The sequence below is a fragment of the Gavia stellata genome, chromosome 5 (assembly GCF_030936135.1).
Source record: "Gavia stellata isolate bGavSte3 chromosome 5, bGavSte3.hap2, whole genome shotgun sequence".
In the NCBI taxonomy this organism is placed as follows: domain Eukaryota; kingdom Metazoa; phylum Chordata; class Aves; order Gaviiformes; family Gaviidae; genus Gavia; species Gavia stellata.
In genome coordinates this window covers 27,120,757-27,143,887 of record NC_082598.1, presented here as the reverse complement: position 1 = coordinate 27,143,887, position 23,131 = coordinate 27,120,757, and the positions used below count along the sequence as shown (strand labels likewise).

General features: G+C 40.6%; 1 protein-coding gene across 1 annotated transcript in view; it reads right to left on the bottom strand.

Annotated features, from left to right (window-relative positions):
* LIMCH1 (LIM and calponin homology domains 1) overlaps positions 1-23,131 on the bottom strand; it is a 182,747-nt gene that overhangs the window by 43,374 nt on the left and 116,242 nt on the right. The window contains exons 7-16 of the mRNA XM_059818246.1: positions 20,884-21,079; positions 16,242-16,491; positions 15,331-15,603; positions 9,743-10,033; positions 8,223-8,477; positions 6,570-6,914; positions 5,534-5,857; positions 4,732-4,965; positions 3,498-3,746; positions 2,495-2,530 (exon numbers count right to left, since the gene is read on the bottom strand). Coding sequence (XP_059674229.1) covers positions 2,495-2,530; positions 3,498-3,746; positions 4,732-4,965; positions 5,534-5,857; positions 6,570-6,914; positions 8,223-8,477; positions 9,743-10,033; positions 15,331-15,603; positions 16,242-16,491; positions 20,884-21,079 — 2,453 coding nt within the window. The remainder of the gene's footprint in view (positions 1-2,494; positions 2,531-3,497; positions 3,747-4,731; positions 4,966-5,533; positions 5,858-6,569; positions 6,915-8,222; positions 8,478-9,742; positions 10,034-15,330; positions 15,604-16,241; positions 16,492-20,883; positions 21,080-23,131) is intronic.

Genomic DNA, 23,131 nt, shown 5'->3' with positions numbered 1-23,131 from the left:
ATCCTATTTCTTTCTTATATAAACTACAAATGGCTCCAGCCCATCACTAACAAACACCTGCATGAACAAAACAAGATTTACTCTTTCCTTCAACCATGCGCTGGGCCAGCAGGCACACAGCATGCACGTAGATGGGGGAGATGAAACTGTACCGAATTCATGTTCATGAATTTTCTGCCATTAGCAAAGCTCTGGGGATTGTACCCAAACTCTGTCTGGAAGCAAGAGGCCTTTCTACTGACCAGTGTACCAGACCTGCTGTTCTAACAAAGATCTGGGAAAAAAACCCGCGTACACCAACATTTTGGAGGGCTAAATCTTTGGGATTATGTGATTTTTAAGTTACACTACTTTATTCTCACAAATTACAGTTGTTCTTGTCAGTGATATCATGCAGCAATTCTTTTTTAAAAAAAAGGTCTGAACCAGTGTTGGATAAAAAAATTCCTCAAGGACTTGAGTATTCAGACTATTTAATCTGAAAGTGAGAAATATGGTAAAAAACTTCTTTTTATGAGAATATGTTACAAATCCTTATGCAAGGCATTTATTATGCGGCTGCATTACCATTTTACAGGCACACTAACACTTAAGAAACCCCAACAAAGCATAAAAAGTGACAGGCTGGCTAAAGAATCAGACTCTAGTAAACAAATACTCAAAAATCTCAGCTCACTATTATTTGCTTGTCAGGCTTAAAGTATAAAGCATAAGCCTAAACTCACACTAGACTGTCACACTACCATCTTTTCGGGAGATGGGAATGGGGATGATCATCAGCAACACACTAAGTATTGCCTTTTGTGGACCTTGAGACAGACTAGCGCTGATGACAGTATGTAGCATTCACTGACCAGTGAAGGGAACTTTGTCAGTCTAGTAAAGAACTTTCTAGTTTTCCTGCTGGAATAAACAGCACCTAGTCTAAGACTGAATTCAAGTTACAGAGTTTTCAAAGGAGACTTGACAAACATTTTGGAAGCATTTTAAATGTCAGTTCAATTTATTTTTCCTACTTGGGAGACAAATTTTATTAGATTCTTCGTAAGTACTTCCTCTTCACAAGAAAAAACACAATCTTACTTTTATAAGAACTTAAAAGACAGTTTAGGAAAATAGTTGCTCTGAAACTGGGGCACATCTGGAAAGGATGACAACGAGGCTTGAATATTTATTGTTTTGCCTTTTAAAACAAAATCAGAATCAATGTGGAATAAACAATACGATTTATTAATCTTTGCTACTCTCACATTATACAACCAAACGCATTGCAATGCCTCGTTGAAGGCATCTCCATGTACCTTCTCTCAGGTTTGCATTTAATACAGACATGCAAAAATGTGGGAAAACAAATGAACAAATCAATCAGATAGGTAGGCTTTCTGAAATGGCAGGGAAGTTTCCACTGTTAAGTATAATACTTCTGTGTTGTTATGTCCTTTTTATCTTATCTCTTCATTTGATTGAACAGATTTCTGCTGCTTGAAAATTATCACATTTACTCTGTGGTCAGAGGACACAGGCTTTTCTCAGCATAAGGGTATTACAGATCTTGTAAAGAATATTCAGTTCATGATTCTAGCCTTTATCATTAGAGGAAAAATTAGGGTGAAAAATTGTATGTGAGTCTATGTATATACTTGTTACAAAAAAATGCTCCACGCTGTTTCTATTTTGTGATTTAATCTGGGAGACAGAGAAGGTCATGTGCATTTCTATGAAAGGAAGAAGGATATTCTTATGTGGGTAGTTCCCAACTATTTCTTTGCTTCTAAATGCCTGCACTTTGTAAGAATAGCTAATACTTTCACAGAGCTTTCTAAATGCATACTATTCTGAAGTACAGTTTACATGCATACACACACAATTAAAATATGTTTGAGTGCAATACATGTCACAGTCCTACTCCTTCTGCCAAAAGTAAAGCATCGAGGTGGAGAGCTTAAAAAACCAGGAAGTTTAGTACATTATTAAATTAAACTCAACCTAGAAGGGATTCAAGAAAAAGTTTTTAAAAGACAATAAAGGAACAGCTGAATATGTATTTTCCTGGTAATTATTCTGAAGATCACAACAGATTTCATTTTACTTTAGGATTCCTTTTTTCTTCCTGTATAGGTCATACTTCATTTTTTTCGTCAACATCCAGCCCAGATTCAACCCAACTCTCTTTACCTGTAGCTGATTAGAGGCAATGGAAATTCAGAAGAAAAACAAAAGAAAAGAAAGGAAAAAAAAGAGGAAACAATACTTTAAGCAACAGCTGGACATTAGTGTTACGCTCAGTTTTCATGGGCTTTTATATAAAAATTATTTTTGCTGCAATGTAAGCCATATTGCATTCCATTTTTCAGTGCTTTTCTGAAAAATTTATTTGCTGGAACACTGCAAAATAATAATGAGGCATCAACTGCATTTTAAATTAGTAGAAAGACAGGAAAGCATGCAGTGTAAGTTGTTTAAAATAGAATCTTGTGAACACAGGACAACTTACTCTGCGTCATCAGACACAGCAGTTCTGGGGCCGAATCTACAAGACCAAATATAAAATTAGAGCGTTGATAAATACATTAAGTAGTAATTGCAACTGGACCTATACATTTGGGTAACTGTCACTTGACCATCCAACCTGTACTAGTAAAGCTGACCAAAAAAGAACCATACTGTTCAGGGATTATGGATTCAGCAAACAAGACTTACCTAAATCATCTGGAGGTCAAACTACGTAAGAACACCACCCATCCCTCCCTGACCCCATACTAATGCCCCCATTATAAAAATCTGCTGAAGTCTACCTAACATGGGTGTAGAAAATAGTTATTGAAAATAGACAATATATTAACATTCACATTAAGTGCCACACATGCGATGAATAGAGACAAAACTTAACAGTTACATTCCACAGCAGTGCTCAGAATCACCATTACTGAAGCATGGAAGAGACAAATATTATAGGCAGAAAGTGAGCAACAGGTTTTCCTTTTTTTTTTTTGGTTCTTGTGGTTTTTTTTTTTTTTTTTTTTTTTGAGGGAGGGTGTAGCTGAAAAAAGGTACTGGTAATACACAAGTCAGTGTCATTCACTAAAGTGACAGTCTTGTTTAGAGCCATGCAAACCACATATTTGTATCTGGAATTTATCATAAAAGAACATCAAGTACAAAAGTCGACACTGCAACATCTTCTAATCATGGAGAAGCAAGATGCACATCTCAAAGAGCAAAGTCCAGTTGAACCTCTGCTATTCATAAACCTTTTTTGCGATTCAGCATACACACTGTAATCAAGTATTTCCTTTCAATTAGGTTTCATTTCAAAATTTCAAATATTTCAAAAGAAAATACATTACACAACTATTCTGTTTGTTTCTAAAAAGTGTATTAATGACATACAGTATTTTAGTCTGGACTGAAAACACACCAGGCAATGCACAATCTGAATTCTGAACTGTGCACAGAGGGGCATACAAGCTGTGTGATTCACACCATAGAGAGCTCACGTTTGCAGACGCTCATCCTTGGATGACAATGTTTCCATTTTGTTTTCCTCAGGAACCTCCTGAAGCTTAGATGTTTGACCAAGGTGGACTTCATTAAGGCTACCTTCACCCACTTGGGCAGTACAGATAGTCTCGTCTTGTCCTGCAGGAGGGAGATTGCATTCTTCCTGCCCTTGCTGCTCTTCTGGCGGCGGTTGTGCTATAGGTTTTCCAGAGCTATTAATGCAGACTTGTGGACATTTTTCAGGCCTGAGTGAGCCAAAGGCAGCAGTGCAAAGAGATGTATTAAGCAACATTTGAAAAATCACATATACATAATGAAAAGCGTAATGGTAAGTTAATAAAAAAATCCTCACAAACCCAAATAGCTGATAGATAAAAAGCTAAGTGAGGCAGGTGCACAAAACATAATTTTAATAGAGTCAAATGCTTGTACTTCCCTTCCTCTAAGTCTGAAACACAAACTGTCCTGCACACCACCAAAGACTGAAGTATTAAGTACATATTTTAACTAAGCTATTCAACTTAAGGTCTCCTCAACACCAAACCACTGTTCAATTCTACGGTAGATGACAGTTTTTCTTCTCGTGGCTGAACTGTACACTACTTTTTCATCTGTATGCACAGGCACATGCATATCCTTCTCCTCACGTACTTTGAAGAGGCTGATGAATAAGAACCTTTCCACTCCTGCTTGCACGTGGCTCAACCAGCCAACAATAACTCTGTTCAAAGGCTTAAACCGCCAACTTCCCCACACAGCCTCACGCATCTGAACAAAGGTGCTTAGAAAGACACTGAGCGTTATCAGGAGGGATCTCAGGATCTCTAGGTTTCCTGTTTGAAAGTCACTGGCACCAGCTAAGCGATAGACAAGCATCTAACCTACCGTATCTAGCACCTCTATTTCTAGCTGGAAACATTTGTAATGGTTAGCTCACATTTAACCAGAAACCTCTGCAAATGTAACACAGTCTTGCTGCTATGCATATCCCTTTCCACACGGTTAGAATTCTGCATCTGGTAGAGCTCTGCTCTGAGTCTTTACACGGCTCTACCAAAAGAGCCAGAAACTCTGCATTGCCTTCTTTTGAGCAGAAAGGCAGCACAGAATCAAGGACAAGTACGGCAGAAACAGCTGCTGGGCCAACAGCAACTCTTCCAGATCAAGAGATCCTGACAAAGAGCCCACAGGGCCAGCTGCATGGGAAAGACAGAAGCACAACCTTCTTACCTCGTAGCTTTCTTCTCAACTTCTCCAGCTTTGCCCTGCTTATTCTGCTGCTTTGAAAATGGCATGGGAAGGAACTGCTTAACACTGGGCTCAGGCTGTTTTAGGAAAGCTCCAGTTCTTCTGGCCAACATGTCATCTCTTTGTGGGTCTGGAAATTTCACTTTGTTTTCTGTTCCACCGCTCTGCTGCAGAGGGATTTCAAGCTGTTCTTGGCTCTCTTCTCGTGTGACAGTACTGCTCAGAGAGACAAGTGACACTGTTCCATGATAATGCTCACTTGTGCAGCCCGAAGGCAAGCGGCTGCTGAGGCAACGTGGAGTACTGTTACTCAAAACACAGTTGCAGAGTGATGGACAACTAGGCATCTTTGGCTACAGCGCAGGGAGTGAGAGCAAGAGGAAACTGTGTTGAATGCCACACTTATATAGGTGATGCGTTAGAAGTTGGGGATTGCGTAAAAATGTATGCAAGGAATTACTCACTTGGAAGCCGGAATAAAAATCTGGACAAAGCACCATGGATTGCAAAAGAAATCCCCCCAAAAGATGAAAGACTGTTTTCATGCTGAACAGCAATTAACAACTGAAGTACTTAAATATTATTAAAGAAAACAGACTGTTTTATGTTCATAGGATACATTCTTGTAAGTAATTTCATAAAACAGAACACATGCCATGATGAATGAGTAAAACACATCTTTAAAGGCCATGTAAAGAATGGGACAACATTGCTGACTGGTCCAAGCTAACACCACACACAAACCAGGCATGAGGTTCAGAGGGATCTGTTTCTGTTCTCTGACCTTTCTGCTTCCCGTGGAGTCTTCAAATCCTTCTCACGAGCTACTGCCTCTCCTTGCTGCTGCTGCAGCAGATGAGGAGCTACTGAGAGGGGAGGACAATGTATGGGAACAGGGCTAGTAGTACGCCTCTGAAAAGTTCCCATCCTTCTAACCAACATATCATCTCTCTCAATGTCTGGTAGATGCCCGATGCAGTCTTCCTCGGTGCTTTCTTGCCGTTTGTTCAAACTGCACAGGGTTTGTTTCCCAGAGATGATGCCAAAAGCCGGGACAGGTGATAGCATTCTCCTGCAAGAGTCATCTGTACCTGACTTGGCTACCTCACTAGCGATGCGATTGAGAGGAGGGGCAAGACAGACAAAACATTCTCAGGTCAAATGAAAGGTAAGAAGAGGAGTCCTCCAACTCAGTTTGCAAATGTTTTATAAACACGCAAACTTAACTGCATGAATTGCTTGCTAAAAGCATTCATTAAAAATTCTTGCTACAGCCACAGACTAAGCGATTAAAGAAAAGCCAAATAAATGTAAGCTCTGTTATTATGTTAACTTCCCAGAGCTGTAACTCTCCTCCAGATAAATGCCAGAAACACAGAGCACCAATACACCTTGGTTTGAGCATTACATCTTCAAAAAGAAAGTAAATCCATTAGGTTTGAAGAAAGCATTTTTTGAACATCAGTAAGGCCAGCAAGCTGAAGGACAAATTCCTACTGTGCTGAATGCAGGCAGAGCAAAGCCGCTGGAATTCAAGAAGCAGAAAAAGCTTGAACGACAGCTCAGACTCTGAGATACCAGTGATTTCACCGCTCATCAGAAATTCTGAGGCAAGCTCTCACAAGACCTTTGCACAGCGTTGTTTTGCGTACTCCTAAACATGTTAAGATACTGGGAAGGTGTCAGATGTCTTCTGAACAAGGCCGTGCGTGTAAACAGCTCTTAGGTCTATGCTGCAGTCCACCCCCATGCAGATCAGCATCGGGCAAGAACAGGTCTCATTTCCAGCTCAGCAGCGCTTCCTAAACCACACCAAATACCTGGACTCATTCTGTGGCTTAGATACTTCACCACTGCGTTCAGCAAACCCAAGACTGCCGACAGTGGCTGAAGGACAGCTTTCAACACCAGAGTGATTCTCCACACCATCTTTCTTGCTTTCCTCTTCTGTTCCACTCTTGGATGAAGCTCTGCCAATAATGAGCTTGTCCCATCTCTGTTGATCAATCTCAGTTACTGGCCCAAAATGCACAAACTTCTGCTTGGGGCTACCAGCCTTTTTGTTTGCTCTGGCTTTGCGGACAGCAAAATCATCATGGGCTGCTGCTTTCACCGTGATTTCAGCTGGTGGCAGAGTGTCACTGGGACATTTGAAATCTTCTTCACTAGTATGAATGAAGAATAAAAGAATCCCCCCCAAAATGAGACCCCAGAATAAAGCAAATTAAATTCTCCTAAGGTTTTGGAGGGTTTTTATTTTAAAATTCAAGGGCACAGGGACAAACAGCTGTGGTATACTGAGGCCCAAATGACAGATAAAATCTGAAGATACTGCAGACCTGTTGGGGAAACTCTGGGAGCACATCCATGGAAGCCATTCCTTAGGGGAAGGAATGTAGTATATGACCCACTCCCGAATCAGTTCTTCACCCTAACAAAGCCATAGTTCCCTTATCTGCTCACGTAGACCTGGGCCATGCATTACATGGGACTGCACAAGCACCAGCACACCCACCTTCTCATGGGCATGAGAGCACCAGGAAGGGCAACTCACTTATCCGAAACCAAGGGGACTGAACCTTGATTTTAATAAATCACCTCAAAAGTAATGGAGAGAGTACTAATATCTTTGAGACCAGAGAATGATTGAGTTTTGACGGTTTGTATTAGAGCTAAAATTACACACAGTAACCACATTGTTAGAAGAATGCCTGAACAGATGACCACCTTTAATTGGAAAATGGCATGCACCTAAACAGGAAGGTTAGGAGTTGTATCCTTTCCTACTGGAGTCACAAATCACCTGCATACATTATAGCCCACCTCCATAGGGAAATAGCTTAGAATAACTTTTTTATACTGGCTCCCTTTGCAGAGGTTTAGTTTACAATAAGAGCATGTCTACACCATACAACAAAGCTCTTGAAACTCTTGCTGCAGTGACAAACAGTGCTGGTGTATTTACTCACCACTGGAGTACAATGCCATGCAGATATATTAGCTCAGGACTCAAAAGCTGTATAGCCACATTAATGCAAAGAGATGCTGATCCTCAGTTAATACCCCCAAGGTATAATGCCCCAAGTCCTGAAGATAGCTGGGTTAGCAGCAGCACAGTGCTACTGAGTTAGTGGTGCCACACGGACCTTTGCGCTATTCAACTTAGAGTAGCTTCAAAGCAGGTTGATCCACAAGACAAGAGGGACCTTTCTAATACAACATTAAGAGTGTCCACCAGGGAAGTGACCATGAAACTACTACAGTAGTTCTAAATGATGGACACACTTTCATTTCATGACAGATAGATAGCATCCCTGCACAGATTTTGGAGTCCTCCTGAAAATTTGAACCGGTAAGGACTGGTTGTCATCAAGGCATTCTTCGAGTTTAAAACCACAAGCACACACAGTGGATTGTGACACACTAAACATGCTTCCTAGGGTGCCAATCCTGTCCATGGGCAGAAACCATACCTGGGCTCCCCTGACAGTTTCAATCTTTTCCCGGTCTCCAGATCTGCTTTTGTTATAGAGGCATTCACAAAAATCACATCTTCTTGTAGCTGAGGAAGGGTACTTTGAGATTGCCGTTTAGCCAAATCATCTCTCTCAGTATCAGGCACTTTCACCTGCTGTTCCTCCTCTGACTCCGTCTTCTCAGTTTGCAGAAGTGGGTTCTCTTTGCTTGTCACTATTTGCCTTGCTGATGCCATGTGCACCCGTCGTCTTCTAATTTAATGCACATTCAAGTTCAGCAAGAAAAGATATTTCGAGGGAGCAATGATAAATCAGCGTCAATAGAAGAGGTTCAGAGCACAAGAAGATAAAACTGATTTCATAAGCAGATTAATTTTACATTAATTTTAGGAAGTAAACATATAACCATTTGAAGTTGAAACCTCTCATTTATGCTACCCCACTCATGCACTATTGAGACCACTTCATCACATGACTTCTACTCCTAGCTCAAGCAAGAAAAATTTTTTAGTACTGTATTCAGCATTTCTGCAATAAGCTTTCTTGTAAATAGTTACAAATATCTCATTTTCATATTATTAGCAAAGTGAATTCAAGTCTTGCTTGCAAACATACTACAGAATTTCTTTGATCTTAGAGTCATGTCAATAGCATTAGAATATTAAAATTTGATTATGTGCTCTTCAGATCCCCTGCCAAACTAGTCATTAGAAAATGTTTATATAATCAAATTACCAGCAGTTGAAAGGCACATTTTGCATTACTAAAAAGAGCTACGTATATTAAGAGAAGTTTTCTGAATGTATCAGTACAGTTAAGGTCCACTGTAATGTGTATATAGTGGGTTTAGGATCACTTCTCTTTGCACAAATAAAATAAATATACTTGTTTTCTGAAGAAGATATGTGCCTAGCAGATATGTGTGTTCAGCAACTTCTTAAAGGTCTGTATCACTGAACTGAAGACAGAAGAGATTTCGTAGGCTGAAACTTTGTAAGCCATCCTCCATTTCCAAAAACAATGTTATATATATGAAACATTAGGACTATGCGCAACACAATTTGGTGCAGCATAGCAGGTATATATATTCAGTGCATTAACTAAAGACTAAGTCCATGCTTTCTGCTGGTATTAGAAGAATGGCATTAGATTAAAAAAAATGCATCCAAAAATGTGCATTGAAAATGCTCAGCAAAAGAGCTGAGATGCGAAACATATTTTCTAAGTTTATTCTCCACTACTTATGCCCATGAGCTGCCTCATGAGCTTAGATAACATAAAGACTAGACATTTTTGTTATTTACACTCATAGTCAATTTAAGCTCCTGGTCCTAATACTCTAACAAAAAATTACAGTGTGTAATCTACATCTCTTTTTTTGTTCACTTTATGATAAAACATTTGCATTTACTTTACCCTCTAAGTTTTTTGCAGCCAAGACTGCTTTAGTCCTACACAGCAGTAAGCCGTGTGAAATAAAGCATTGTAATAGAAAGAAAAAGACCATGAATGCACACCTTGCATGTTCCTGCTTTTCCATCTGCAATGGCTTTTTAACGTCTTCCAGTTTACCTTTATCTTTACTTGTATAGGGTCCAATTGAAAAGGAATTAAACGGAACTATGTGTTTGGGTTGATTCATTCTGGCTCTCCGGGTGGCAAAGTCATCCTTTTCTAAATCAGGAACTCTGCTGGCCGCTTCATCTTCTGAACCAGAATCCTTCCCTTGGTAATGTGTCATGAAGGGGTTGTCCCTGCGAAGGATGATGTCTGGGGTGCTTCCGTTGTCTTCACATGTTGGCTTTTTACTGACACAGAGCAAAATTAAAGAAGGCTCTTGATGCACCAGGGGAGGAGAAGGGAGTGGCAGCACTCATCTCCAGGTCATAAAACAAGCATAGTTAATCAAATATGCTCCAGGCTGCTGTTAGATTGAGCAAAGCCTTGTTATAAATAAAACTTATCATCACAAATAATGGTCACAAATCTGCAAGGACTTCACACAGAAAATCACTAGTGTTGGATCTTTACTTATTTTAGCTATAGCTAGAAGAACCAGTAAGAACTAGTTTAACATACTAGATGCAGTGAATGTAGTACTGTAAATGGCAGTATTAAACTTCTTGAACACAAAGAAAGAGATTTGATGCAAATACCTGATTCTTGGCCAACATTGCTGAATCCTGAAATACCAGATATTTGGCACTTTTTCTTCTTAGTGGCTCTATTTTTTTTTTAAGAGCTGAGTAATCACTGAGGGTGCTTGCCCTAATATTCTTAACTGCTTTTCTTCTCACACACATCCACATCCACACTTGATTCTTTCCCTAACTAACCTTCCCTTTACCCCAGAATAAGCCCTCCACGCCAATGCTGACATACAGTAGCTACAATGATAGCACCAGTATGCCAATGACACTGGCATGCTGGAACACACTGCCATCTGCCTTGGTCAGATACGAGACTGATACCAGCACAGCCTCGTTGTTATTGAAGATTATGACAATAAAGACCCTTGACAGCCGGTACCCAGGAAGATTAAGCTTATTTTAACTTGTAACAGACAATACTCTTAAGCAAACTGAAAAGACAGATGGCAAGAGCTATGCAACTCTCCCATTTAAAAATCAAATTGTATTTATTGATAATTTAGAAAGCTGGCTATCACTTAGTAGACTGTTCCATGCAGTACTTTTGTAGGCTGCAAATATCTTGCATTTCCTCTTTCACGTAGCACACCTTGCTACACAAAGGGAAAAAGAGGGTACCACATAGGATTAAACCGAGTGACATTAAGAAAGCAAATCTAAATAGCTCAGGGGTTACTTCAAGTTTTTCTTCTATTTAAGAAAATAGTAGTGCTATAATTAGCTGCTTTTCTAAAACATTTTAAAGCCCTGCAAGCCCACTATACATGCCACTTATTTTACGGCCCCAGCTGCCCTTTCAAAGTACTGCTCAATAAAGTACTGCTCAATAAAGTACTTGCTGGAGAAAGTTATGGGGAAGCCATAAACCACCCCTGACAGGTCAGCCTTGCTCAGGCCTCAGCGGACAGGGAAGCAATATGAACCTGCCTGCCTTCGCCTCGTTACGCTGCAACACACAGGACCCCCCGTTAGTGATGTGGAGAGCATGCTCTCCAATTAGCCAAATGCAACTTCTTCCTTAGATCTCTCTGAAGGATCAAGATTTCATTTAAGGCAATAGACATCACTGGCAGACAGCACTCCAAAGGAAGCTGCTGTCCCTCTCCCTCACAAGCAACTCTGTTCTCAACAGCTTCATAAACAGCTGGAACAGAGGGCTCTGAGCCGCTTTGCGGTGCTCCCCATTTCTAAGTCTCCATCAGCAAGTATTGTCCTATCCCTTAGCTTCCGCTCGTAACAACAATTTCTACTCTTTCTTCCCTAAAATAATATGGTAAGAAGTTTACTAACAATGTTGACTCTTGTATATATCAAAATCAACAGACCTACAAGGTCATCTTCACATTCAAATTTCACTGCTGAACAGGCATATTACATCACTCAATTCAAAAATCAAGGCAGTCAATACACTAGCGTAATTTGCCCAAATCCAGTTGGCTTTTTAAACCTGCAATACAGTAAGTTCAAGATGACCACCAGGGAAAGAGTCTGATTTTCCATTTATGCTTTCCTAAGACATCTTTTGTTTCCCCAGCACAAGAATTTGAAAACTGTAGAGAAAATATACTGATCTAAAGTAGCTACACACTGCCTAACGTTTTAGGCACAAAAGAAAACAGTTATCTAAAAGTCATATACACTACTGGAACTTGGTCTCACAAATAAGCCAAGGTACATATAATTAACTTTGTTTTTTATCAGACTTTACTACTGATACCTTACCCTTTTTTGAAATCTAATAATTTGGAAATAATTTTCAGAACCCTGGACATAAAGGGCATGTATAAAATCACATAATACTCCATTAAATCTTTATATTTACTTCTTAAATGAAAATCAGTAAGAAGAGTATTTATTCAGCTGCTTAGGTTGGGAGTATTGTTTTATGCTTTTAGTTTTTAAGAGCTATGTATAATGAAGAAGAACTTACAGTTTTTAGTATGTAACTAGACTTCAGCATTCAGTTTCTAGGTTAAGAATATTTTCCATTCATTTACGTTTTGCTTTTAATGAAATCAGAGATTAGCTGTGACATTTTGGGGTCTCCTGAAACAGTTTGTGAGGTCTCAAAAGCACCTTTTAAGGACACTTCACCATAGAGATAGTGAAGACTGTAGATATGAAGCTTGCAATGGATCAGAATTCCCTGCAGATTTGCAAATCGCTCCTGCACACCCAGCCCCAGCCCTTGCAGAAACAACACACGGGTCCATGCTGGTACAGCAGGTGCTTGCAAAGTGTCAGATCATGGGTGTTTGCACTTGCTGAACCAGGGTCTCCTACAGATTTGTGGATCCTTCTGTTGCATTTCAGAACAACGAAAGAGTTTTGCATACTTATGCACTGTCAAGATAAAAGTCCATGTCCCTTTTGCAATGTACATGCCAAGAATTCTTCATTTGCTCACATTTGTCGCTTACCCTCCCCCTCTCCACCATTTATTAGAACAGACTTAATTCTCCTTCGCTTTTTAGGGAGTCTCTATTAATCTGATCCTTATCTTTCAGACACAATAGTGTAAACAAGAGACAGATGCAGGCAACAAGCAAGCAAGGCAGATCACGTATCAATAAAACAACATGCTATAAAGAGACAATATACTCCTTTGGGAAGGGGGAATGCTTTTTGGCGTGCATTTGTGTAGCATCTAGTTCAATGAAGTCCTTTCCTAGAACATGTTACAGCAATGGAGATAAGTACTTAGATCCCAAGCACAAAATGCATTTGCATACAAGTTCAAATCCTTCTTGTGCCGGACCCAGAAAGGTTTCCAACTGAGTTTCAGCTTTAGGAACAATTAGATGCCTTGTAGAACTCAAAGTCCTCCAGAGGTCAAAATTTTGAGAGGAGACAGCCTGTAAACAACTCAGAGCAAGCGGATGATGACTGACAACCTCAGGTGAAAAAAAGAGAAGCTGGCATCATTGAAAGATGAGGGAGTAAGAGGGGTGAAAGAAAAAAAAAAAAAGATCAGAATACAGAAACAAGAGGGTCTGAGAATTGCTCAGTGCCATTAGCGCACAGAAATCTGAATTTGATGCCAAAAAGAGAGAAAGTTGTGAGGTTCAAAGAACAGGGAATGAGAATAAGACATTAAGAGAGATGATCAAACGCTCCCCTGTATCCCAAAGCATCACTACTGAACTGTTCCCTTCTCCTCACCCACTATTCTCCCATTTACAGATAAAAATATTTTTCCTTAACAGAACTCTGACTCCAGTGCCTTTTCTGCTGTGTCTTCCTACAGTCTCCAGGAGCAGGCTCCTACTTCACTATGATGAAGCTTGGGCTACAAAGCTCTGCTCTTTGACCCGCAGCTGGGGCTGAAAACGAGCAGCACCTCCTTCTTCCAGCTGCCAAATTCTAGGAGTTGCTTCTGCTGAGAGCAAGAAAGGAAAATGGCTTGTTATTTCTGTTGCCTTCTCCTTCAGCCTTGTCAGGACAACAGACTGTCCAAGGAAAGAGGAGACCCGATTTCATGCCAAAGAACCACACATTTGATTCACATGTGCTTCTTCCGTGGAGATCAAGCCAGCAGGATCAAGCACAGGGTTGGAAAAGGGACTCTCGGATAACATGGTGAGCATCCTCCAAATGCAAATGCAAACAGTGCTTTTTGTTGTGCACAGCACTGCTGAACACAAGCTATTATTACCTTTTACTACATATTACTACATTACTAACATTAATGCAACAGCTTCGGACTCAGAACAGGATTATACTAGTATCCTACCAGTTTATGAATTCCTGATCAATTAGCACACTAACTCAGCCTGAAGGACTAATTTATGATGGATAGTTCCTCTTCGTTAGTATTTGGCTTTGTTAAAGTAGTACCCCACAACTACACACAAACACTGGTTCAGTACAGCTTGACAACAGTGAAGCAAACCTGAGAAGAGGACATATGGCAGTGTATATACTGTGACTGTTTTAACTGCATATGGCACATCTGCATACGGCTGCAGACAAGCTTCACTGTACCTATAAACAGGCTGTATCACATAAGAGCTGTACTTTTTACTACTGCACTTCAAAGCCCAGGCTGTAGACCAGCATCTGCTAAACGACTCACTGTCAGGATTTCACCCCACAATCCAAAATAAAATGTTTAAGACGGGAGGACATTTGGACACTTACCCTTTAGCCAAACCATTTTGATCACTTCTGAGAGCCTAGTCTTCTGACATGTTGTTTAAAACTCTGCTTTGTGAGCTATCCCCATGAGAAAGAGACATTTTTTCATGAGGATCCGGTATCAGATGATGGAAAGGTGTGAGCAGTGAGCCTAGCCATCATTCAGCTCTCAAGAACAGGAAATAACCAAATTGAACAACATCCAAAAAATAAATAACACAGGTAATAAGTGAGTAACTACTGATACTCCATGCCAAAGTCAGTCAAATTATGATTGCTGAACTATGCCTCCATGCTGTAACTGGTACATGTGTTAACAAGCACTGTACTTTTATAGTTCCTGACATTAAAAATAAATGCATCATTTATTAACACAGCTAAAAATATTAACCACCTAAAAAGTGTGGTTCAGTAAACTAAACCATCCCACTGGCAAAAAGTAAAGTAAGTTTCTGAAACTTTTGCCTAAACAAGGCATTTTTAATGTACATTTATATGTATTTTTTATTAAATGCAAGAAAACATTAGGTGGAAGGTGACAAGTAGTCTGTGTAGTAGTTTTCTTGGAGTCTTTTTACATTACGCTGTAAGATGATACAATTTCTCAACACAAATGCAGTTAGCATCATACAACTCTGCAAACCACAGCTGCCACATCACAAGCCTTTTCAGACCAAGACCTTCACTAGCAATTGTGAGTGCTTAGCAGGCTGGATTTTTGTTAGGAGAAGTGAAATCACAGCGGATTGAGGAAACCCACACTTCGGCCAATCCTAAAAATGTGAAGCGTGCACAATTTCCCACACTGTTGGGCTAACCTGCCATAGCGCTGGGCTGCTGACATGACCTTAATGCCAGCTTCTTCAAGTCTTCTTAACTTTCTGATCTCTTCTGCATCTTTCCTCTTGGGTGCTGATGTTTCTTTTGCACTACATGAAGGAGACTGGTCTATGGAATTTCCTTTGTTTTGATTCAAACCTACTTGATTTTTAAGGGAGCTTGCCTCAGGAGCCATGGAGCCCACTTTCTCCTTTTCACACAGTCCTGATGTTTCATTCTGTTCTTCTTCTATGGTTTCAGGGTGGGGCTTGCTATTGAATTATACAAGGTAGCTTAATGTATGCTGTGCCTGAAACACATACACTTATTTATTATAAGCACATTGTGTTGATATCAAGACACCAAAGGATATTCTGATGAATGATCTGGGAAGACAATTATGCTCTTTAATCAAAAGTGAAATATCAGTTGACAAAACCAGCATGCAGAAACACATAGTCACAGCTATACAAACTGTACCGGTGCATAGAATACGACATACAAATAAATTGATTTTAAAAAAACACAGCAAAAATATTACCTATTTTAATTGAATACATCAAACATTACTTATAAGTATCATTTGTCAGTGAGTAACTGTCTTGAGAACTGAGATAGATCATCCAGAATATTTTTGACCAGCCTTGGGTTTGAGTCAACATCCATGGTACTTGTATTAACCAACATCTTGTCAAACACAAGCTATATGTTGCATTGTATGGTAAATAATGACATCAAGACAATTATTTTCCCAGTCATTGCTTTTTTGCCACCTTCGCCAATTGCTACAAACAATTTATCAGTACCATCTCAGCAAGAGATTTACTACAGCAGAAGGTGCTTCATACATCTTATGGAAAGAATGAAAATTAGGACTGAGAAAGGGAGAAGTCGGACAGGCCGGTCTTACCTGAAAGGTCTATCTCCTAGCGGTGAAGTCGCCGTGCTCCAGCTCTTTCGGTACTCTTCTCGTTCAGCTTTCTTTTTCCGAAGTGGAGCGGGTACATAGAAAGTCTGATTACTCTTGTTAGGGAGGTACTGGTTAAAAGGCACAGCTGATTTAGGTTCACCGTGTGAGGTCCGCCTCGCCAACATATCATCTTTTTTCACATCTGGCATCTTTCTGTGTGGCAGGTCAGTTTCCGAGTCACTTCCTCTCCCTAGTGAGGAAGGAGAAAAAAACCCCTCTTCTTTTCATCCAGGTTTGTTGTTTTTTTTAATTATAAATCAGAGAAAACACCACCAAAAAATTACATTTAGCATGTGAGCACCAAAAAATGAGGCCACTTTTACCTGTATTTACATTTTAAAATCAGTCACTGAAGGCAGTAGCCATAATAGCTACACAGACAATAAACATTTTTTTCCATCAATCCTTATTTTCTAGCCCTGAAAAACTCACCTTCAGCCACAGGTCACATCAAAAAACTCAGGGTCAGATTAAGCCAGACTTGTCAATCACACAGGACAGCTACAGAAGCTTACCTGACTGAAGCCCAAATGACTCCTAGTTGTACATATGGGTACATTTGACCTGATTCACACTCTTGAACCTAGACTTACATGTGCATAGCACAAGCTCAGGCAAAAAAAAGGGCTGCATGCTGTATATTTACAGAATGGCAGGAATCTGTGGATGTTTCCACACACACATATTAATGGCAATTTGAATGCACACAGCATCAGCTTTGATCAAATCAGAGAATAAGCATCAGCTGCTATAAAACAGAAGACTCAGATGGTCTCTCTCCAGTCTCATTGGTTGCCTGGTCAATCAGTGTAGCACACTGCAAAACAGATAGAGACTTGACCCTCAGATGGGAAGGTGCAAGGAGAGAGGGAAGGGATCTCAGGATTTAGAGGTTAGATCAGTACAGCAAAGACTGAAGAATATTTGCTGGCAAAGAAAAGAAGTAAGGTGAGAGAGAAAAATCAAGAGTTACAGAGAATAAGATGGGCGATCAACAGAGCTGAGTGACTACTTATTCTGTTCAAATCAACTAAGCTTCCTGATACTTACAACCCATTTAAAACACAGAAACTCAGGCAAGACTCTTCCAACTTGAAAACAAAACTCCCAAATGGTAGGACAAATACCTTAAAGAGCATTTGCAGTGGAACTGCCCTCATAGCCATTTTGGAAGCCACTTCATAGACATTCACTAGATTCCCTACACCATCATGAGCCTTTTTAAGTAATTCACAAAGAAGCTATGTAAATAGTTCTCTCCCAGCAGTGTAACATCACTACAGGCCCTGGTTTGATGAGTGAAATGGAGCATATTCAGCCATTTATCCTGCCAGCATTCAAATCTTCTCCCAACTTTGGAGCATTGGATGTCTCTGGCTCTTGGCCCTTTTGCAACACTTGCATATGCAATAGCTGTTCCCCTCTTTGGGGTGAGGGGAAACCACCCAGGTTGTGTCCTCTTGCTAATTCACCATGCTAGTAAATTACTAGCTAATTCACTGAGCTACCTAATGAACAACTGAAAACAATGAAGTCATAAAAATCACAAGTAGCTTGTGTATAATTCAAAGTGGGGGAAGGAAAAGAGGTCTAAATATGCTAGGAATGTTATTTGCAAAGAGCTTTTGCAGCAGATTGAGTTATTCAATGTTTGCTTGGAGAGAGATGAAGAAGAGTGAAAGGGAACAGTAAGAAAAGACAAGACACAATGGAAATGAGCTAGTTAGACAAAAATCACAGTACACTTTTCACCAGTAATCTTCGCCAGTAATCTTTTGCTTGAACAATTTTGGTTAAGCGTATATGACAACTAGCACCATGATTGGTAACCTGAGCCTATGTCTAAAGAAAAAGTGGAGACACGACCACAGATTCACAGGTGTCTGATGACAGCAGAAGTTTGAAGAGCTATAATATCATTAGACTGAGCAGGGCCACAGAGGAGCTAAAAGAAAATTAAAAGATCCCTCACTGATATTTGCTATTCTGTTTGCTCTTGACTTTGTTCTGGTGTTTATTTTTGTATCACATGGCAACCAGTCTTGAACCAGCAGACAGAAATTCTGGAATAGATAACCACAGTAGCAGAGGAATTAGAAAAGATTCCTCTCCCTCATTACTGATGTGCCTACCAGCATCCCCAAGCTGAGTACTTCAAAGACAAACAGCTTCTTTAATTATTCATATTTTACTCGTGAAATTATTTTCAGCTCAAATATGCAAAAACCCCACTTGAATCCAAAGCACCGAATGGAAGATGCAGCCGTGCTCTACATTTATAATGTTAACTTTGTTGTTCTGCCTTTCCAAGTAGAAGAAGCAGCAGCCAGTTTCCACAACTCGTAACAAGCAGTTATACACCACAGAAACACACAGATCCTTCGTACAAGGATCCACGCACAACTGCTGGCCAAGCAGAGGATTTTATTCATTCCGAGTACATTAGCAACTCTATGGGCAAGTCAGGCTGCAATTCTACTGTGTTTTAAACAAACTGTTCTGCTCTACCACTGGTTTTGTTTGCTTTTTTGCTGAGGGACATGGTCCACATAGGACACCAGAGCAGTTCCTATACAGTGGGGCTATCACAGATGGCATTTGTGAAGGTAGTATTACTTACTGCTTCCACCTAAACTAATAATCACCTTAGGATCACTTAAATGATCTCCATTCATAATTTTTTTTTTCTAGGAGTGGAAGGAAACATAGGGTTTTTTTTCGCTATCATAGTATTTGGTTTATAAAGCTCCTATCTGAATGGAGAGAGAAGTAATGCAAGCAGAACCTTTTCCTCCATCCAGCTTTCCATATACATTATTTCTATCAAAAACTACATGCAGCTGAGTGAAACACTGGTCCACTGGGGCCACAGGAAGAGGTTTGACAGAAAAGAGGTCAGCCAAGCTACACCTCACCTGCAACTCTTGGAGGAGGCAGCTGTGAAGTTATGGCAGCAGCAAGCAGGGAAAATGGAACGTATTAGAAAGGGCTGGCTGGACAAGTCATACATGTGCACACAGCATCTGCAGGCACCCTGAGTCTGGATATTATTAAAGACTAATTTATAAGAACAAGCTTTGTATGCTTGCATCTTATTTTGTGTTTGTCATGGACTCAAGAATGTGCCAAGATAGTCTGTCTTAGCTGTGGCAAACAAACAACCACAAAACCTTACTAAAATCTGCTAATACCGCAGAAGTTGATAGGAAGCAGCTACAGGACATATGTAACTGGCTATCCACCAGCTCCAAGTAGGCAGGGACACTGGACACTCCTTGAGCACCCAGGATGGAGCAACACTTCTTGACTAGGACATGTGAGGTGTTCCTATTTGCCAACACAACACTTTTGTCTCATTTGGGAAGGCAGAAAAATGTTTTGTAATGTGGAGACTGTGCTCTCTGTTCAGTGTCTGAGGGGGCATGAGGCTGTTTCAGGGAATCAAGCCCCAGTAGCTGGTTCTGGATGGTCAACCAGCAACAGCCCCAAAACCACAGGCCACTCAAAACAGGAGAGCAGGTCTTAGCCCCGCTTTCCCCACAGCTCTTTCATAACTCAGCTGTGATACCAGCTCTCCCTGCCAGCGTTTCAGTTTTAAGGAGTTCCCCATCACCTCAGGAAATCTCTCATGTGTCCGGTTATGATTAGCACCAGTTTCTTTCATACTGCCAAAAGCAGTATGAACATCTGGTTCCTACCAAAAAGTCTTCCTGCGCTTCTTTCTTTATTAAATACATAACATTACTAAGAAGTAGTGATTCATGTGTGGAACATAACTTCATCAGATGATGAAGCCTGACTTATTCCTCCATTCATTGGGAATGTAACCGTGCACAGGGAGCCTCAATCAAGCATCCTTTTGTTCTGAACCAGAATCCTGCTCATGACAGGTAACCTAAGTGCATGCTCCACACCTACCCCCAGCAAATCCTTCCTCACCCAGCATGCTGTGTTTACAAGCCTATGGGAATCAGACAAGAAAGGCAGAAAAGCAGCACCCCTTCTGTAAGCCTAGAGCTGCATGTCCTCACTCAAAGGTGTACAAAGATAGCCACAGCTCTGACGTGGGGAGCTATTAATTTACCCAATTTTGTAAATACCATGAAAAAATTATGACATTGGTAAAATGTTGTACGCTAGACTTCAAAACTCTGTAAAATATCAGACATTTCCAAGATATTTCTGTGTCATTTATCTGCCCAGGGTTTACTGAGGGTTTACAATATTTCCCTTGTTCCTGCGCTTTTATTTCTTCCTCCAGCCTAGTTTATAACTTAAAATGAGTCTGCATAAGATGCTCTCACACCGTAACCCAAAAAAGCACTCTTTCCATCATAAAATCACACTGCAATGATGTAACTCATTTTCCAACGCTACGCTATCGTAACTGTGACAAGACTTCAAGTTGTTGGCAAAGTCACCTAAATCTCAGGGAGCACAAATCAACATTCACAGAGAAGTTCTCCCACCTGAGTAGCACAATTCAGAGGCTGTGTCCAGCTTCTGAATGGCACATGTGCTCCAGAAACATTGCTTCTATGTCACAATGTTATGCATGTGCCACACTGTGACTGGTACTTACCATCGCTGCTCCCTCTGAGCACTACATCTGGAGACGGTGTCTGCTGTGAGCGGGAGCCAAAGGAGTCCAGACTGTCAAAGGAATCATCTCTGCCATGGCGAGGTGGGGAGAGGGAATCACTGCGTTCAGAGTCCCAGCAGTCTATATAGCCGCTGTCACGAATGCTGCGCTTTGGGCTCTCAATATCCTCCGTTTCCTACATGGAAGTACAGCAGGTACCTCTTCATAAAACATACACTAACATACCCGTGAGATCCCTTACACATCAGACAACAAAGCATCTTCCCAAATACTAAAAATATCCTCCGCAAAAAAGGGTTTCCTTGTTTTCTGCCCCTTCCCCCCTTCAAAACAGAAGCGCAAGCTTGCAATAAACCCCAATTTTATGCTGATTAAGAGGAAACCCTGCTCATTAGATTCGTACGATGAACTGAGAAAAAGTTGCAACAGGCAAGTTAATAAACAGACCAAAACTGAAAGTAACCTGAAACTTGACTTGTCGTCCATAGTCCATAGCACAGGCAAAGGCACTACAATTTTAACATCGTGCCTGCGTCAGGTTAAAGTCTGCTGCTTTCCAAAAGATCCCCCCCTCCCCTTGCCCATCTATTGTATCTGGCCGGGACACCAGCAGACAGCATTTGTTGTTGATGTTTCAGCTCGGCAAAATAATGAAGCAGTGTGCCCCAGCCTCCCTCTACCTTGAAGAGAAATTCCTGTTATGAAAGAGGGATGTCTTTCTGAAGCAATCAGCAATGAAAAATATGCAAAATGCTTTTCCTGATGCCTCAGAAGAATTCAGTTGTGCTCTTTACTCTTTGCCAGCTCCTGGCTCTGGGGGATATGAAAGCACTTGTAGCTGACCCACATGTTCAGAGCAGGGAGAACAATGGTTGTCTTTGACAGCCCGGTGATTATAAATTCTTTCCAGTGCAAGCAGCACATACTAAAACACTGAAACTCCAGCAGAGGAAAAGGTCAATAGAAGCCATCCTCACCCTTACATTATAATAAATCCCTTGTTTTAGAGAGCGTCTTAACATTAATTACAATCATACAGGCTGAGAAAAACCAAAAATAACTACTTTTATGCAAAGATAAATCTGTTTTTTTCTCCCCCGACAGTAAGTAAAGTCAGAGATGTGGGTGCAATTATCAGACTGACATTTTGTGACCCAAAGAGGTTGGAATGTGATTTTTTTCTCTTTTTCTTTTTTCCTCCCAGAAGCATTTGAATATTAATTCCTAATTAAGAAGCACCCCCTGCTTACCACTAGCTGGAGCACAATGGCTATGTTAAGCACAGCTCCCACTGTCCTTGACTGTTAAGCTTTTACCTGTTACTAGTATTGCCAATGAGAAGATGAATCAAGAATATCACAGTATGCTATGGCGGGCCACCTCCACAAGAAAGAGGGTTTGCTCTAGGAGTGATGGAGGGAGGAAAGCCCTGCAGTAACACACCAAAGCTTCCATGCTGGAAAAGAGGGAGGCTCAAAGCGAGACAGAGAGATCAGACCCAACGTTCCGCAGACTTTTCAGGAAGAAGGCTTAATTAGTGCCACTCACTATTACGCTGCCAAAATACCACATTAAGGGCAGCAGCAAAGGTCCTCTAAGGCCAAGCTAAACTGTGGTAATGTCAGTAAGTAACCTCACTGCAAACTGAAGTGAAAGTATTTTGTAAAAACAAATAAATTTCACCTAACAAAGTAGTAATTGGATGCTATGCAATTTCCTTCCCCAGTCCTGCTTAGTGAACTAAAATACTGATAGAAACACTAGGCAACAAAGATCTGTCTCCCTGAAATCTGCATGTTGCACACATCCAAGAAGAAATCTAAAAAATCCTATTAAAATCCCGTTTGTGACATGATCCAAAAATCTTTTTAAAAATCCAAATTCCCTAAATCCCTTCATACCAATCAGCTATTCTCAATCCTCAGGCACACTTCCATTTTCCTAAATTACTGTATTTGAATGACACAGAACTGCTCAGCAGCTACAGGGACTTGAATTCAGGCAAAAAGCCCCATCCTGCATTCACTATCTCCCAGAGTTTGAAAACAGTCCAATTGTGAACTAATGAGTTCTGCAGACCCTACTTTCAAAGGCCTGTTGATGTTAATTTTGCACGCCGCTCACCAGAAATTAGGAGGTAGGCACCAGGATGGGATCCTAGACTCCTGTAAACATGTTTTTTACAGCCTTCCCCTTGGCAAAACTACTCTCCCAGCCCAACGCCGTC